The sequence below is a fragment of the Neomonachus schauinslandi genome, chromosome 4, assembly GCF_002201575.2.
Source record: "Neomonachus schauinslandi chromosome 4, ASM220157v2, whole genome shotgun sequence".
In the NCBI taxonomy this organism is placed as follows: Eukaryota; Metazoa; Chordata; class Mammalia; order Carnivora; family Phocidae; genus Neomonachus; species Neomonachus schauinslandi.
In genome coordinates this window covers 103,628,162-103,645,847 of record NC_058406.1, presented here as the reverse complement: position 1 = coordinate 103,645,847, position 17,686 = coordinate 103,628,162, and the positions used below count along the sequence as shown (strand labels likewise).

At 50.6% G+C, this 17,686-nt stretch overlaps 1 protein-coding gene across 2 annotated transcripts; it reads left to right on the top strand.

The window, feature by feature from the left end:
• Window positions 1-8,624: 8,624 nt before the first annotated feature.
• THEM5 (thioesterase superfamily member 5) lies at window positions 8,625-16,861 on the top strand. 2 transcript variants are annotated; one of them, XM_021688106.1, is made up of 6 exons: window positions 8,632-8,831; window positions 10,174-10,375; window positions 11,639-11,777; window positions 15,847-15,957; window positions 16,273-16,397; window positions 16,686-16,861. In XM_021688106.1, exons 1-6 carry the CDS (start codon window positions 8,709-8,711, stop codon window positions 16,727-16,729), a joined length of 744 nt encoding a protein of 247 aa, XP_021543781.1. In that variant the 5' UTR covers window positions 8,632-8,708; the 3' UTR covers window positions 16,730-16,861. The 2 variants fall into 2 exon arrangements, with proteins under 2 accessions (XP_021543782.1, XP_021543781.1); XM_021688107.1 differs by lacking the exon at window positions 16,273-16,397 and having other exon boundaries at window positions 8,625-8,831.
• The last annotated feature ends 825 nt before the right edge of the window (window positions 16,862-17,686 follow it).

Genomic DNA, 17,686 nt, shown 5'->3' with positions numbered 1-17,686 from the left:
GTGTACAGTATGATTCATGTATGTGATGGGTAGATGTGTACACACAAACCCTTGTGTGTTGTATGCGTGTGTGTATGTTTGTGCATATGTGAGTATGTGTAGCCACGCACAGTATGTTTGTAAGTTAGCACACGTGCCCGTGTGTGGGTGTGTGTGCACACAGGCATGTGCATGCACTGAAACAGCCAGGGGACTCAAGCGGCAGTGCTGAAGGTAGGGGCGAGGAGTAAAGCCCTGGGGTTCACAGTGGCCAGGAGCCAGTCCTGCTCAGCCTAGCAGAGGGCACCAAGGGAGGGAGCAAGGCTTTCTCAACACCAAGGAACTCTACACGGAGCAGCCGCGACACTGTTCTTTGCTGACAGGGCCACCAAGGCGCGCTGCTGATGCCATGTGCCCAGTGCCCAGCCATGGTCAGGAGAGCTGCCCTCTGAGGAGGCCACACCCTCGGACCTCCCCTGCCCCGCTGAGCCAGGAGCCCCGGCCTCAGGAAGGGACCTCCCTATGGGTTCTTCCTTTGTCTTCGGAGAACCCAAGGCAGAGCCCCAGCCAGACACTCCCGGGAAGCCTGGCTTCGAGGAGGGAATCCAAGGTTAGGCTGGTTTAATGTGAAACGTAATCTTTACCTGTCATGCAAAGAATGGAATGGTTCATCTCCTCTCCCAGAGCCATGTGGATAGAGCCCTGCGATCGCCCAGGAAAGGAAGAACTGTTTTTTTCAGATGCTAATCATCCAGGGTTTATGGGCTCTGGGAACTCTAGTGAAAGATGGGAAGAATTTGGAGAAGCCACGTGGGGACTAAGTGAAGGTCTGAGGACTGGCTGGGGAGAAGGGGTGGTGGAGAAGGGTGGCTACAGGGAGGCTGGCAGGGGAAATTGCCCCCAGAAGGAGGGGGTTCCTTGCCTGGGAAGCACAGAGGTGGGAGCCTGAGGCGGGGCAGCCTGAGGAGGCTACCCTGTGAGGGCACTGGTCAAGGCCTCCTCCGGGGACCACTCGGCAGCTGACTCACCCCGTGAGCACACTCCCAAGGCCTAGAGGAGGCTCCTCCTGGAGGCCTGAAGAGGAATCGCCTTCGCACCCTCCCCCTCCCCTAGCCCATGCCAGGTGGTCGGCAGGAGGGCCACCCTGTCAGGGCCACAGGCCTCGGCTCCGCACCCACGTGACAGAAACGCACTCTAGCCCCGGGGTGCCCGTGACTTGGGGAAAGCGGGCAGAAATACTGGGCACCCCACAACAGCTAGGGAAGCCACCATCTCCTGTGCTTGGAGGCCTCACAGACTTGGCCCCTGAACTAGTTCAACAGGTGGTTGACACCCCTGTTTCAGAGTTCTCAGGGAAGAAAGGGTTCCAGGTATCATGGGAGCGGTGTTAGCCGTTTGATACGTTTTTGAAATGCAATGTGACCTTACTTTGTGCCCGAAGCTAGTAAAGCAGATTTGCCAGTGGCACCATGTGGCTGTCCCTTTGATTTGAAGGTACCACCTCTCAGGTAACTGTCTGAGTTTGAAGAATAAGGGATTTCAAGTACAGGCCTGGCTGGGAACTAGGAGCCCCACCCTGAGTGTGCGCACACACCCTCACACAACCATTCAGGATTTGCCACTTTCTGAGCTTAGAGGTCCTGGCCCTCTGCCTCTTGGCAGTTCACAAATAGGAACTCCAGCTGAGCTGTGGTAGGGGCTCTCACATCTGCGGGGAGGGGAGCACAGGTCCCCATCAGTCCCCATCTGTCCTGGCACCTTGTGCTGGGCCGGGACCCCCTCCATCAATGCAGTGATCACACCAGGCCACAGCACCCAGAGCCAGTGTCTGCTTATCAGCTGCCCAGCTCCCCTGGGCACAAGGTCTCCTGCCACAGCCCTGCTCACCCTTCCCCGCAGGCAACACCCGCCATCCCACCCCTACAGGGCCCCTCTGGGCACAGCGCTTAGCAACCACTTCTTTTAGCTCCATTCCAAGCCCAGGTTTCATGAAGGCAGCCTCCCTACGCCCGCCTTCCAGTCTTGGCTCCTGGAAGGCTGAGCCTCTGCCTTTTCCCCAGCTGCTCATTCACAGGTCCCACACACAGCACAGACAAAACCCCTCAGCAACTGGATGGAGCGAAAACCCCAAGGAAACTGGTTTACCGGTTTCAACACTGGACTGTGGTTTTCCTTTCCAAAGTGCCTACCATGGGGGTCCAGGGTATCAAATGAATCCCAGGAGGGTCCCTCCGTGAGGGAGCCATAAAAAGAAGACTGCTCTGGGGGTAGTCAGAGAAACGGCACCCGAGCAGAAGAGCCACGGACTCCTGGGAGAGCGGTAGTGTGAGAAGGGCCAGGAACGACCTTATAACCAGTTGGCAGGATCAGCAGCCTGCCAGACTAGATCCAGTCAGAGGCATTTGATTTGGTGCACACAGTGTACTTATAAATTGGTTGCAACGTTTAAAAGTTGGAAGGTTTCACATAACATAAAAGTCTGGCTTTTCTGGAGAAATTAGAAAGCTGATAACTGGGCCTATGTTCCTTCCCGGCAACTCCTGAGGGGAGCAAGACCAGGGCAGCCCCTTCTGAGTGCCCTCAGTTTCCCATCACTCAGCCTGGCCCCTGACCCTTGGCGCAGAAGGTCAAGAAACCAAGCTTCCCTGAGGTCAGGGCCAGCCTGACCAGTCTGAAGATCAGTCAGGGACTGAGAGAGGCATGGGCAGTCTGGGAGCCCTCTAGAAATTGCAGGGATGAGTATAAGAGCCAAGTCTTCAGGAGGGATCGAGTTCACAGAAGAGCAAAGACATGTAGGAAGGCCACTAGGGAAGTCCCTTCCTCATCCAGAAGGGCCGGATGGGGCCATCCTGACAACCACTCCGAAGTGTCCGGAACTCACCATCACAGCCGGGAGTCGGCCAGCCCACGTGGGGAGCTCCACCACATGTCCAGAATGGTCTGCCAGGGCCCCCAAGCTGAGAAAGACTTTGTAAGAGTTCTGGAAATGTTCCTTTTTACCTGTTTCCTCTTAATGATTTACAGTAAATATCTCTAAGCAGAAAGTGTCCCATGAGTTTGTTTGGTGGGAGCAGAGGAGGAGGGCAGGCTAGGGAGACTAAGGGCTACAACATAGGAGAGAAATTCCCAAAGAGACAGAGGTGGGTGTAAATTCAGATTTGGGAGCCTGCTAGAAGGAAGAAAGAGTCCTGGGCCTGGGAAGTGATCCATGGAACCTACCAGGCCTTGATTACCCCTGAAGTTTCTACAGCAGTGATGTGCTGGAGCCAGTTCCTACCAGCTTGCAGGAGCCAATTGTCTACAACCTTCCCCAGCTTCACAGTCAGGGTCCGTGGCTTCATACTGGTAGCTTGAAAGCAGCCACCATGGGAATATTTCCACCATGGCGTTGGCAAACTTCTGAGCCCTCCCCACCCCCAAGAGGCAGTTGTTAATTATCTACCCACATACCACTGCTGGTTCTCCTGTGGACCACCTACCTGTCAGATCTGGCCCAGGATGTGCTCCTGGGGACAGGTCGTATCACAGTGAGAAAAACCCCCAGACTCCACATTCCCCCATGGGTCCCAAACAGGAAATGAACCAAGCAGGCAAACAGGCTAAATCAGAATCCAACAGGAGTTCTAAATTATAATGAACTTTCACTGACTTCCCTCTGTTTTCTTTTTTTCTTTCTTTCTTCCTTTTTTCAGAATGTTTATTATTTTTATTTTTTTATTATGTTATGTTAGTCACCATACAGTACTTCATTAAGTTTTATTTTTTATTTAAGTAATCTTTACACCCAACATGGGGCTTGAACTCATGACCCTGAGATCAAGAGTTACATGTTCCTCTGACTGAGCCAACCAGGCGCCCCATTCCCTCTTTTTCCTAATTGCTTCTCCAGAGAGTCCAGGTCTGGGGAGAAGCTTTCTTTTCTCTAAGCGAGTTTTCTTTTTTCTTTTTGAGCCGTGTTCACATAGAACAATTGGGGCCAAAGTTTGTGTTGTAACAAAACCCATTCAAGGCACTGGCCAATACCTTTCCACCTCCCTGCATAGCTGACCGCCCAGCCCACATCTAGACGGGGCTCAGTGTTGCACAGAGAATCTGCGAGATGAGTGAAATGGCCTTGAACAGCCTCCTCCATTCACTGACTGCAGGGCCACATCCATGCTTTTGCCGTCAGCGTAGACGGTCTCTCAGATATATTTCTAATCACCTTCCATCTGTCATGCCCTTGACCCTTGATGTCACAGACATCACCAGGTCTTTATTTTCTTTTATCTCTTCTAGATCTCTTCCCTCCCAGCTGGGGAATGAAGGTTGATCTGCTGAGCAGCCCCTTCATTTCCTTGTATTGCCCTGGGCCACAGCACCCAGCGGAACATCAGCTCAAGGAAAATTAGTTATACAAGAAAAGAAATTTAACTATAGTACTTGGCCAGACTGAGAACAAAACTTACATAAGCATATGATGTAAATATTTGAAAGCAGATTTTTTTTTAAAGATTTTATTTATTTATTCATGAGAGATAGAGAGAGGCAGAGGCAGAGGGAGAAGCAGGCTCCCCGCGGAGCAGGGAGCCCGATGCAGGACTCGATCCCAGGACCCTGGGATCATGACCTGAGCTGAAGGCAGACGCTTAACCGACTGAGCCACCCAGGCGTCCCTTGAAAGCAGATTTAACCAAAAGTTGTGAAACAACTAAAGTGGCAGGATGTCCACAGGAAAATTTTCCTGTTTTTCTCCTTTATAATTGCACAGCACTTCTTTTTTTTTTTTTTTAAGATTTTATTCATTTATTTGACAGAGAGAGACACAGCGAGAGAGGGAACACAAGCAGGGGGAGCGGGAGAGGGAGAAGCAGGCTTTCCCACTGAGCAGGGAGCCCGACGCGGGGCTCGATCCCAGGACCCTGGGATCACGACCTGAGCCAAAGGCAGACACTTAATGACTGAGCCACACAGGCACCCTGCACAGCACTTCTGACACTAGATGTGTGGGGTTTCCCAACACCAAGAAATTCTCTGCAACACCAGGTAGATGTCCTACAATTCAATTCTTATTTTTTAAATATTTTATTTATTTATTTATTTATTTATTTATTTATTTATTTATTTATTTATTTGTGAGAGGGAGAGAGCACGCAGGGGGAGGGGTAGAGGCAGAGGGAGGAAGAGGGAAAGAATCCCAAGCAGACTCCTCTCTGAGCTCGGAGCCCAACTCAGGGCTCAATCTCATGACCCTGAGATCATTACCTGAGCCGAAGCCAAGAGTCAGACGCTCAATTGACTCAGCCACCCAGGCCCCCTACAATTCAATTCTGACACTAACTGGAGTTAGGTGCAGACTCCACAGGTTAATGACTTAGTCCTATGACACTGCCCCCCCACTTCTGATGCCAATGGCAAGTGGTGGGTCCCTAGGTTACTTACACAATGTCTGTCTGACTTGGCTACAAATCAGAGGTTCCCATACCCTTTGTCTTAGATTCGATTGTTGGCTGGAACTGCTCACAGAACTCCAGGAAACACTTGTGTTTACTGGTTTATTATAGAATAAAGCATATGATAAAGGATACAGATGAACAGCCAGATGAAGAGATACATAAAATGTGGTCTGGGAGGGTCTTGAGCACAGGAACCACTATTCCCATAGAGTTGGGGTGTATCAACCTGGAAGCTCTCCAAGCCCTGTACTTTCAGTATTTGTATGGAGGCTTTCACTTAGGCATAATGGATCATTAACTCAATCTCCAGCCCCTGTCCCCTTATTGAAGAATGGAGGGTGGTACCTGCTGGGGAAGGTCATCAGGAAGACATGACTGCTGGTTGATCCATAAGTTGAACCCTAGTGATCAGAGGTCCTCTCCCCCACCCCTGTCCTTGAATGTGGGTTTCACTTTCCTTTCCTACTCTGAGAGGCTGCTCCAAGGACACAGCCCCTTGAGTAATGATGTGGTGTTGAGAAGCCCTGCATAAGTATACATGACTGAATCCAGTTAAGGCCCCTCTCTCCCTAAACCTAAAATGTGCCAGGTGGGTGCAGGGATCCACTTGTCTGGCTGCCACCCAAGACTAGCCTCTCCTATAAGTTCCCTTTGCTCCTTAAAACTGTCACCTACCAACCTGGAGTGGCCTGCCTCTTTCTTCCAGTCTCTCTTCACCCTTCCCTTATGGGCTAGTTTCAGATTACACAGGGAAGCTCCCAAGGGGGTTCAAACCAACAGGAACTGTAAGTTCCAAGCTTCCCATCCTGGTTTGGTTTTGCTGGTGACCAGTGCCCATCCTGAAGCTATCCAGGAGACTCATTTTCCAGAGTTGCCTCATTGGAACAAAAGACACTCAGATCACCCAGAAAATTCCCAGGGATTTAGGAGCTGTGTTCGGAAACCAGGGGCAAAAACCATTATATATTTTTTCTACTATTTCACAAACAGTGTTCCTCTTCTAGGAGATTATGCTAAGTGAAATAAGTCAAGCAGAGAAAGTCAATTATCATATGGTTTCACTTATTTGTGGAACATAAGGAATAGCATGGAGGACATTAGGAGAAGGAAGGGAAAAATGAAGGGGGGGAAATCGGAGGGAGAGATGAACCATGAGAGACTAAGGACTCTGAGAAACAAACTGAGTGTGTTAGAGGGGAGGGGGGTGGGGGGATGGGTTAGCCGGGTGATGGGTATTAAGGAGGGCACGTGTTGAATGGAGCATTGGGTGTTATACGCAAACAATGAATCGTGGATCACTACATCAAAAACTGATGATGTAATGTATGGTGATTAACATAACTTAATAAAATAAAATTAAAAAAAAAAAAGAGTGTTCCTCTTCTAGTCAGGCAACAAGAGATGCTGATCCCACTGGGGTACACAATCTGCAAGGGAAGTCAGGCTGTGCAAGGGTGATAACCCAACTCCCACGTGGCTCTTGGTCAATGATCAGATTCAGGTACTGATTCTTCTGGGAATCAGGACAGCGAGTGCCACCTTCCTGGGATCAGGCTCCTATGGAGCCCCTCCTTCTCCCTACTCCCGTTTCCTCAGATTCCTCTCCAGTCCTTTCTGAGATTCCTCTTTTCTCTCTCGTCTCCTCCTCAAGTCCCATCTTTTCCATCAAGTAGCACAGATAGAGATTGCAAAGGAATGAAGGGGTGCCAGGTACCGGGGAAAGCCTGGGACAAGCCAGAGGGCATGAGGTGTGGCCCCAGGCAGCTGCCACTGCACAGGAACGGACATGCTCTGCTGCCAGATCTTCTTCCTCATCCAGAGGTCTTTGACCGGCTTTGTGTGACACTCCCTGTTTTTTAAATGTTAGCAAAGAATTCGAATAGTTTTGGCTAGATCCAGAGACTGAATTAATCAAAAACCCGGTTTCCCTGTCCTTGAAGAAACTTCATTCAAGGGCGCCTGGGTGGCTCAGTTAGTTAAGCGACTGCCTTCGGCTCAGGTCATGATCCTGGAGTCCCTGGATCGAGTCCTGCATCAGGCTTCCTGCTCGGCAGGGAGTCTGCTTCTCCCTCTGACCCTCCTCCCTCTCATGCTCTCTGTCTCTCATTCTCTCTCTCTCAAATAAAAAAAAAAAGAAACTTCATTCAAATCTTCACAGGACATGAGGAAAATATTTCTATTCTGGTCTTCCGGGGCAGCCAAATACAGAAAGTGGGGCAAAACCTGTAAACTTCCATTAAGTTAGTTTGATTTTTCAGAAACTGCCCCAAATCACCACCACCACCACCATCATCATCATAATTCCACCTTTGCATGGTTCTGACTTTCACAACATGCTTTTCTCCAGTGAATTAAAAACTAGGACTTCTAGTTGAAAACTGGCAGTTTTAATTCAATAGAAGAAATAACCACCACCAAAAAAGCCCACAACCTTGCAGACACTGGCTGAACGCTCCTCCCCTCTTTCCACTGAAAGTTATCTCTCTTGCAGACTTCCAGTGACAAGGCCTCCACTGCCCAGCTCCCCACCTCACCCCCAGCACCCATCCCCTTCCGTGGGGTTCCCAAAGCCTGAGAGGACCTTTGCTAAGCTGACTGCTCCCAAATGATTTTCTGTCTCTGCCTCTAAGACCTTCTCCTTCTCACCAGTATCCCCTCCAGGGACCAGCAGGTGGAGGCTTCTCTGTGTGACCCCTTGTCTGGGATATAAGAAGGGGTAGCTAAGGGCGGTGAGTTGGTTTTCTGGGTGCCAGGACCATACCAGACAGAGGTCTTACATGGTCTTGCTGCAGAGCACGCACCACAAAGTCTCCACCAACACACACAGACACTCCACCAACACTCTCCAATCAAGAGACAGACCTCCCTTACGTTTCTGGGAATTTTCTTGGAATGTTCTTGGATTGCCCCCCAAACACTCCAGGGCAGCTCTCCAAGGCCCCATGTACCATATGCTATTTCTTTATGCACTTTTTTCTCTTTAACAAATGTTTCTTTCTGGACTCAGGCCAGTCCTGTTCAGCATTCATGCCCAAGCAGCATCTACTTCTCCCCGAGCGCTGGGTGGGGCTTGGGACCAGCTAAAGGCTCCAAACATCTGTGGGTCTTGTGTCAAACCAGTCCAGCCTTGCCTAATCATCTGCTGAGGCAGCTTGCTGCTGAAGGCCTGGTGACAAAAAGGAGAGAGGTTTGTGCCAGAGGTGGCCGCCCCCGCAGCACCAAGGTACATCCAAAAAGCACTCACTCGCTTTGCTACCTTCTCAGTCCTACCAGCCCCAACCTCAGAACCCAGCCATGATAAGGAGATGCTTCCAGGTGGCAGTAAGACTTGGCCGGCACAGAGTCCTTCCTGGCGTCCCCCAGGTCCTGCCCAGACTCAACCCCAACTCAGCATTCGGATCCTCCACGGACTCCCTGGTCAGTAAGTTCCCAGCTCAGCCAGGTAGGCAGCCCTTCTCTTGGGGGCCTAGGGCATAGGAGCACCCCAAATTGCCTCTTCCCAGATGATGGCTGGAGCAAGTGGGCAGTGTGTTGGGGAGCTATTTGATTTGGCAAAGGGAAGGTGCTCTTAGGATATCAAGTAACCCAGATCAAGGGGCTCCTGGCTGGCTTAGCTGGTAGAGCATGTGACTCTTGATTTCAGAGTCATGAGTTCAAGCCCCATGTGGGGCCTAAAGATAGGAAGGGAGGAAGGAAGAAAAACGAAGGAAGGAAGGAAGGAAGAAAAAGAAAGAAAGAGGGAGATAGAGAGAGAAAGAAAGCAAGAAAGAAAGGAAGGAGGAAAGAAAGAAAAGCAGGCAGAAAGAGAAGGAAGAATGGGAAGGGAAGGGAGGAAAGGAAGGAAGGAAGGAAGGAATGAAAAGCAAGCAGGCAGAAGGAAGGAAAGGAAAGGAAAAGAAAGGAAGGGGAAGGGAAGAGAAGGGAAGGGAAGGGAAAGGAGACTAAGGAGCCCAGATCCAAAACTAAGACCACCAGGACACTTTCGTCCTGGTCTGAAACTCGTGTGGCCACCGATGAGTCACTTTCTTCCTGTGGAACTCAGACCATTGCAACTGAGTTGGGGCATTTCCAGATGGACGGTCCTGTGTGAGGTTTGGTGAGCAGCCAGCCTACTGCCCACAGTTGTTACTGGTCCATGAGTGCTTGATGCCTCAGAGGGCTCGCTTTTCCCACAGATAGTTTCACACTTCTGTGGGCACTCGAAACATGTTTCAAAGGAGCCACCTTTCCAGGGCAGGCCCACAGTTGTAGACAGAACAGGGATAGCCCCTGAGGTAAGGAGGTGGTAGCCATGGTCCTCCACCACTGATCGCACCCCCTAGGGTAGACAGTGTCTGAGGACAGGCTCTAGTCTGACCATCAGCTCTTATACTCACAAGCTTGGCAACCTAAGCCGTATTTCCTCAGTTTCCCCATCTGTACAGTGGGGCTTAGACTACCAGTTCTTAGCTTCAAAGAACAGCTCACGGGTTTTTAAACAGGACAGTGGTAAGGCACACCACAGAGCAGTATGCCTCTACTTGTCAGCCCTGGTTCCTTTTTTTTTCCTTCCTTTGCACCTTAGCATCCCCTTGTCAGTCACCCTCAGGTGTCTCCTAGCCCTCTGCAAGGAAAATGGGCCGCTTCCTGTAAGTCAACACTGGTGGAAGGGCTTGAGGAGCCAAGACCCCAGGAGCAAACCACCTAGAGGTCCCACAGCCCAAACAGCAGCCCCCATCCCCCAGGAAGCTGTTTAATCTCCCCGATTTTTCCCTCCCAGGTCTCAAGATTCTGTCTGAAGAAGACAGATTTGAAGGATTATGCCCTTCCCAATGCCAGCTGGTGTCCAGACATGCTGAACTTGTACCAGGAATTTCTGGAGAAGACCAAGACTGACGGCTGGATCAAACTGCCCTCCTTCAAGTCCAACAGAGACCACATCCAGGGGCTGAAGCTCCCATCTGGGTTAGCAGTGGCCTCAGGTAGGGCCTGGCCTGGGAAGGCCTCTGGGCATACCTGCTCCCCAGCCCACCGGGTGGGTTCAGCCAGTCTCTTTCACTGTGCTGACTCTCCTGACCCTCGGGAAGGAGATCCACAAGCTCCCTTCCAGTTCTCAGCTGGAAGGTCTTTCTGTATCTGACCCACCTCTGATGATGCAGCCCCAGGCAGGTAGAGGAGAAGAGAAGAGTATTCTCTCTGATCTCTGCTTCCCTCCTCCCATCCAAGAGAACACAACCCAGTGTCGGCCTTTGCTCCCAGCCAAGAGCCACCCCCTGAGCACAGCCCCTCAGCCCCCTGCCCTCTGCCTTCTCGCTGGGTGTTCTTCCATACTGTCAAGCCTTATCCCAGCTCCTCCTCTCTACCCAGTAAAGGCCCTAGGGCCTGCCTCCCCCACTGCGGGCCTTGGCACACTATCCCTGCTCTACTGGGTCCACAGCCAGTCTCCCCAGACACCCACCAGATCAGATGGATAGAACTTTCCATCTTCAGCTTTCTTCATGTGTGTAGATGCGTGTGTGTGCATGTGTACATGCACATCCCTGTTTTCTTGTCTCTCTCATTTATATATGTGGTTTTCCTGCCCACTGATGAATGGGTGGTGCAGTAGGCAGATGGCCTTTGTGTTTATGCCACAAAGCAGGGTCACCAAAATAATTTTTTTCAAAATATTTGATATCCATCAAAAAAAGATGTAGTTGTTGTAGTAGTTGTTTTGGGGGAAAAAAATCAGGACTTTGGTGGACTTTCCTGCACTTATTTTACTGTGGTTTTTTTTTTTTTAAGATTTTATTTTTGAGTAATCTCTACATCCAATAGGGGGCTCAAACTCACAACCTCAAGATCAAGAGTCACATGCTCTACCAACTGAGTCAGCCAAGCATCCCGATTTTACTGTTCAGTACTGTTTTTATTTTGAATTATATGTGAATTACATGTTATAGTTTTAATTTCCCATGTTAAAGTCTTGATCTGGCCATGAGCCTATCTCTACCCCTCAGCCAGGGAACTTCCTTGAGTATTTCTCCCTCCAGACTGAGGGGTCCCTGAGGAGAAGGCTGTGTCTCCAGTCTCAGATTGAACGCTCCCTGAGGGCAGAGGCTGGGCGTCCTCTGGTTCTCTCCTGGACCCTGTGCCTAAGGCAGGGCTCCACCCATGGTGCTGAATGACTGGCCCTGCATCGTGACTGGGCCCCACGCACTCATGCACCCCCTTCTCCAGCTACGACACTGCCCATCTCTCCCTAGACAAAAGTGACTGGCGCATCTTCACCAGGTGCATCCAAGTGGAAGGACAAGGCTACGAGTATGTCATTTTTTTCCACCCATCCAAGAAGAAGTCCATCTGTCTTTTCCAACCTGGCCCCTACCTGGAGGGGGCCCCAGGGTAAGCCACAGGCAGGGCCTGGGTGGATGTTCTTGGCTGCTTTCTGGGCTTGGCTCAGCTGATGGATGAGTCACACACTGGGCCCCAGAGTCTGTACCTCTCCCTAAGGAGCTAGGTGGGGGTGGTGAGCACTGGACTTCTGTCTCAACACCAGGGCACTGGAAGGGCACTCTGGGTCATCTGGTCCAGTCCCCATTGTGCAGATAAGGAGAGCCTCCTTAGGGAGGTCTGAAATTTTTCCAATAAGAAGGTGGTCTTAGAGGCCACTTTGAGAAAGGTGTTGTGAACTTGGAAGAGGACAAGATCTGGAGCCAGGCTTTCAGTCCTGCTCTGCCTTGCTGGCCTTGGAACCCTAAGCAAGCAGTTTAACCTCTGGCCTTCAGCCTTCTTTTTTTTTTTTTTTAAAGATTTTATTTATTTATTTGAGAGAGTGAGAATGAGAGAGAGTACATGAGAGGGGGGAGGGTCAGAGGGAGAAGCAGGCTCCCCGCCGAGCAGGGAGCCCGATGCGGGACTCGATCCCGGGACTCCAGGATCATGACCTGAGCCAAAGGCAGTTGCTTAACCAACTGAGCCACCCAGGCGCCCTGGCCTTCAGCCTTCTTACCTGAAACCTGAGGCAATATCCGACTGCCAGAATGCCTGGAACTATGTGTATGTACTCACAAATCATATGGCACAATATAGCTCTCAGACACCATCTTTCCAGACTTCATCTTTTGCCCAGGAGCAAACTGAAGCACACAGAGGTAAGGTAGCACAGTAGTACACACAACCAAGTCAGATCAGGTCTCTAATCCAGGACCTGGGACTCCAATCCATTGATCTCTCCATTATACTCTGCTGCCTTCAAACTTGGGATAGGCCCAGGAAGGAACTCACACTAGGTAAATTCCACAAGGGAGAGCAAGCTGGCCTTGAGCCTCTTGCCCAAGGCCACTGGGCCACCAAGTCCATGGTCGTCTGCCTTCTCCTGCATCCCCGTTCCTTCTTTAGACAGTCACTGAAGGCTATTGGTGGTGCCAAAGTTCCTACAAGGGAGACAGAAGGGTGGGGGGCAGCTTTAGGGTCCCCACGCCTGGGAGGGACTCAGTTGCAGTTAAATTCAGAGATCTTAATAGATGTCAGCACCTCCACAGGCCATGGATTCAGACTGCAGCCCTTGGTCACCTTGGCCATCCCAAAGGCATCTTCGGTGAGGACAATGATTTTCCCACTGATGCATCAGCTGCTGGGGGACTAGGTCAGAACCCTACACAGGTCAGGAATGCCCTTCATTCTGAAGAGGAAAACACCAGAAGGCGGGGATGGGGGGTGAAGTGTAGCTGATTTTTATTTAGGGGCTCATGGAAGTGGGGCAGGAGAGGCAGAGGAGGACCATCCAACACTGAAGCCAGTGGGTTGAGGGGTTCAGAGAAGAGATTCATACTGAACAGAAAGAAATACCCAGTTCAGGGGTGCCTGGGTGGCTCAGATGGTTAGCGACTGCCTTCGGCTCAGGTCATGATCCTGAAGTCCCGGGATCAAGTCCCGCATCAGGCTCCCTGCTCAGGAGGGAGTCTGCTTCTCCCTCTGACCCTCCCTCCTCTCATGTGCTCTCTCTCTCTCATTCTCTCTCTCTCTCAAATAAATAAATAAAATCTTTAAAAAAAAAAGAAAAAGAAATACCCAGTTCAGTCTACTGTGTAGGGATAAAAAACCAGTTCTCAACTACTATGTCTTTCTCTCCTGTGTGTCTCCTTTACTACTCATACAGGACCTTTACTTCTGATAGTTCTGATCACCAAATGGGGAGAGGCTTCTCCCTACATGAGGCAATTCTGTGACACCAGCTGGGTGTCCTACAATTTAACTCCATGCTGACACCATGTACCTGGAGACAGCATCAGATCCCACAGGGTAAGGGCTCAGTCCACGAGCCTGACCCACTTCAGATGCCAAGAGCAAGTAGCAGGCCACCAGGTTCCCACAACTTCTGTCTGACTTGGCTATGTCAGGAAGCAAGAATTTCCTGTCCCCTTCAAGGGTCGTTCCAGCTGGACTAAGAATCAAATTGACATGAGACAGATTAACAGGAGAAAGTCAAATTTAATAGTGTACATACAGGCAATCCACACAGACACGGAAATTCTAAAGACAGGCAAAATGAAGACTACATGTCATCCTGAACTAAGGAGCAGGGGACAGGGGTCTGGGACTTTGAAGGGAAGGAATGCACTTCACAGGGCAATAAGAAGAAGAGCAGATGTTTGGTAATTAGCTGCTTGCCCTGCCATACAGATGGGTCACTCAGGTAAAATTTTTCTCTGGTAATAACCTTTATTCTGGGAAAGACCCCCAATTTAAATTCTTCTATGTAGTGAAGGGAGGGGCAAAAGTTTCTCTTGAGCCCACAGGGTCTCGATTGCCTTCAGCTCAAAATAATATTCACGCCAGAGTGGCCCATCTTGGGACAGCTTGCCTTGGCCCCTACAGTTGCAAATCAGAGGTTCTCAGAAACCCCTCCTGATGTTCAATTACTTTGCTAGAGAGGCTTCCAGAACTCAAGGAAACACTTATATTTACCAGTTTATTAAAGGATATGATAAAGGATACAGAAGAACAGCCAGATGAAGACATGCATACAGCGAGGTCTGGGAGTATCCCAAGAACACGCAGGCGTTTCTGTCCCTGTGGGGTCAGAGTGCATCACCCTCCCACTGGGCCTGTGTTTGCCAGCCTGGAAGCTCTCTGAACCCTATACCTTTGGGATTTTATGGAAGCTTCCTCACGCAGGCATGAACCATCATATACTCCATTTCCAGCCCTTCTTCTTTCTCTAGGAGCTTCTAATCATGGCTTCGTCTTTCTGGGGCTCCATCCAGGAGCCATTCAGGAGCCCGCCCAGAGTCACCTCAGTAGAACAAGACACTCCCATCACCCAGGAAATGACGAGGATTTCAACAGCACTGTGTTGAATCCAGGCCAGAGACCAATATATATTTTCTATTTTGTCACAAGTATCCACCCAGCCCTAGGCAATGAGGAAGAATAGGTTGCTGGCTGATCAAGAGCTATCCTGCAGAATCCACACACTTGCCAATGGGTCCCCTGTCTGGCCAATTAGGATAACAAGGGAAGAGCAGGTTTGGGGTTCTTTGGCACCAACTTCTTCTTCCCTCTTTCAAGCCATGTGGAAGTAGGGGGTTTTATAAACATTACCTCATGTAATCTGATGAAATAGGAGTTATTTTTATTCAGAATTCATAGTGGAAAAACTTAGGCTCAGAAAAGCTTAGCAACTTAACAACTCAGCAACTTAGCAACTTGCTCAAGATCAGACTGGTAGTGAGAGGTGGAGCATGGAGTCGAACCAGGTTGGTGTGGTTCCATGGCTCCCAGCTCTTTCCCCTCCTGGTGGTGGGAACAAGAGGGTAATCCATGCTAGCTTGGCCCTGGTGTAGCGATGGGTAAGGTGGGAGCTGGCCCAAGGCCATGCCTCAGAGCCCAAGCCGAAAAGCACAGGGGCTTTTCCGTCCCTTGTATGAGCGCACCTTTCCAAATGATGGCAATTGCTGCCAGCAATTAGGTGATGAATCAGAAAAAAAATGTTTTTTCCATTAACTTTTTTTTTTTAAGATTTTATTTATTCATTCCAGACACAGAAATACAGGGAGAGAGAGCATGAGCAGGGGGAGAGGCAGAGGGAGAAGCAGGCTCCCCGCTGAGCCAGGAGCCCGACATGGGGCTCGATCCGAGGACCCTGGGATCATGACCTGAGCCGAAGGCAGATGCTTAACCATCTGAGCCACCCAGGCACCCCTTTCCATTAACTTTATCAGAAAAGAAAAAAAAAACCTCACATTTTTCCTGACGAAATAAAATAATTATGTCAGGGGTTGCTCATGCTGCTGAAGCAACATGGGAGAAAAGCTGAAGTGACTTGGACCAGTTTGATCAGCTGGGATCCTGCTCTGCTTCCTTTCTTCTCCCGTAGAAAGATAGAGGCAGGATGGCTCCGCATCAGGATCAGGGTGGGTGGCGGGGAAGCTTGCAGCCCTGGCCTTGTTCCTGTCCACCCCACCCCCAGGTTTGCACATGGGGGGTCCCTGGCTGCCATGATGGACGAGACCTTCTCTAAAACTGCTTACCTGGCTGGAGAGGGGCTATTCACAGTAAGCCTCAACATCAGGTTCAAAAAGTAAGTATGGATCCTTGGGGCGTTGGCCAAAGTCATGCCCTTTTTATCACTGAGGAGTGGCCATGCTCAGGGGTTGGGTGCGGGAGCCCTGTCTGCCGCCCTCCTTCCCAAGCCGCTGCTCAGCTGATCTTCTACTCCCGGCCAGAGCACAGCCTCTACTATCAGACTCTGGAAGTCTGCAAGTGGGCCGCGAGCCCTGAGTCACTTATTCCTTGAGGCAGAGTGGGATGAAGAAAAGGCTGGGGAAACAGAGGGGTGAAGGGATGGCGGCCAGAGATTCATATGAGGGATGGACTAAGCCACCTCCTCTTCCAGCTTGATCCCTGTGGGCTCTCTGGCTGTACTGAAAGTTGACGTGGAAAAGATCGAGGACCAGAAGCTTTACATGTCGTGCATCGCCCAGAGCAGGGACCAGCAGACAGTCTATGCTAAGTGCTCAGGTAAAGAGGTTCTCAGCCTCAGCGCCAGACTCTGTCCTGCCACCATCACCCTCAGGACCAATGGAAGGAAGAATGCTGATGTGCTCACAAGCTGGGATCCAGCTTTTTAGAGTGGGACCGGGCACCTGCTGTAGACTCCAATGAAGGAGCACCCTGCTAGGATTCTTTTCTATGTAGGAGTGGCCCAACCTGTTCCACAAGGACAGGATCAGGCACCAGGTGACAGGATGCAAATGCGCAGAGCACCCCAACCAGCTCCTGACACTCAGCTTGTCCTCTTCTCTGCAGGTGTTTTCCTGCAGCTGCAGCTGGAAGAGGAGTCATCCCAGTAACAGTCACTGTGCCTTCCTGCTGACTGCCCTGCCTGCTTGGGACCCACTGCATGGCAGGGAGGGTCCGCAGGAAGTGACTGGTGACGGGAAGAAGAGGACGCGTTCCTCTGAATAAATAGATTCGTGGCCTCATTCTCAGGCTAAGACCCTTCTGTAGTAGGAAATCAGAATCCTGACAGCACCTCCCACACACCCACTTCCCCAGCCAGCGCCAAGAGATCTTCTGAGCACCTGCAGGTGCCGGGCCCTGGGTGAGGCACCAAGCACACAGTGAGGAAAGACTTTAAAGGGTATAGCCTGGGCGGGGGGGGGTGACATAAAGTTTTGTTTCTTAGAAAGATGACTCTGGTGGCAGTAAAGGGAGGGTCAGCAAGCCTGAAGGTGGGACCCCTGGTTAGGAGACCCCTGCACGGCCCCCAGCTAAACATAGTAAGGGCCTGCCGTGGGTCAGAGCTTTGAAGATGAAAGATGGAACAGGTTACAAACAAAAGAGCGTGGGACTTTGCCACTAATTATAGGTAGTGGATTTGTGAAGAGTCTTCCAGGATGCCTCCAGGCTTCTGGCCTAGGAATTGCAGGCGGCATTACCAGGAGTGCAGAGAAGCAGGTATGAGGTGGGGATGAATAAAAAGCTTCATTTCCCACACACTGAGCTGGAAGTGCCCGTGGTACTTCAGCCACATGGTGAGCACCAGCAGGAGCCTGGATATTGTGGTCTGGAGCTTGAGACGGATGAACAACTGCCTCAGTCTGTAAATCATCGATGTAAAAACGGACATGGAACCCCTGGGAGGGAAGTATAGAGTGAAAAGAGGGGAAGGGGGGAAATGAAGGCTAGGGAAGGGGTCATAGATAGAACTTGCAGTTGGGCAAAGGACAAAAGCCACCAGAGACCAAGGATAGGACAGGAGTGACTATTCTGAAGAGGGAGAGGTCAGCAGTGTCAAATGTTAAAAA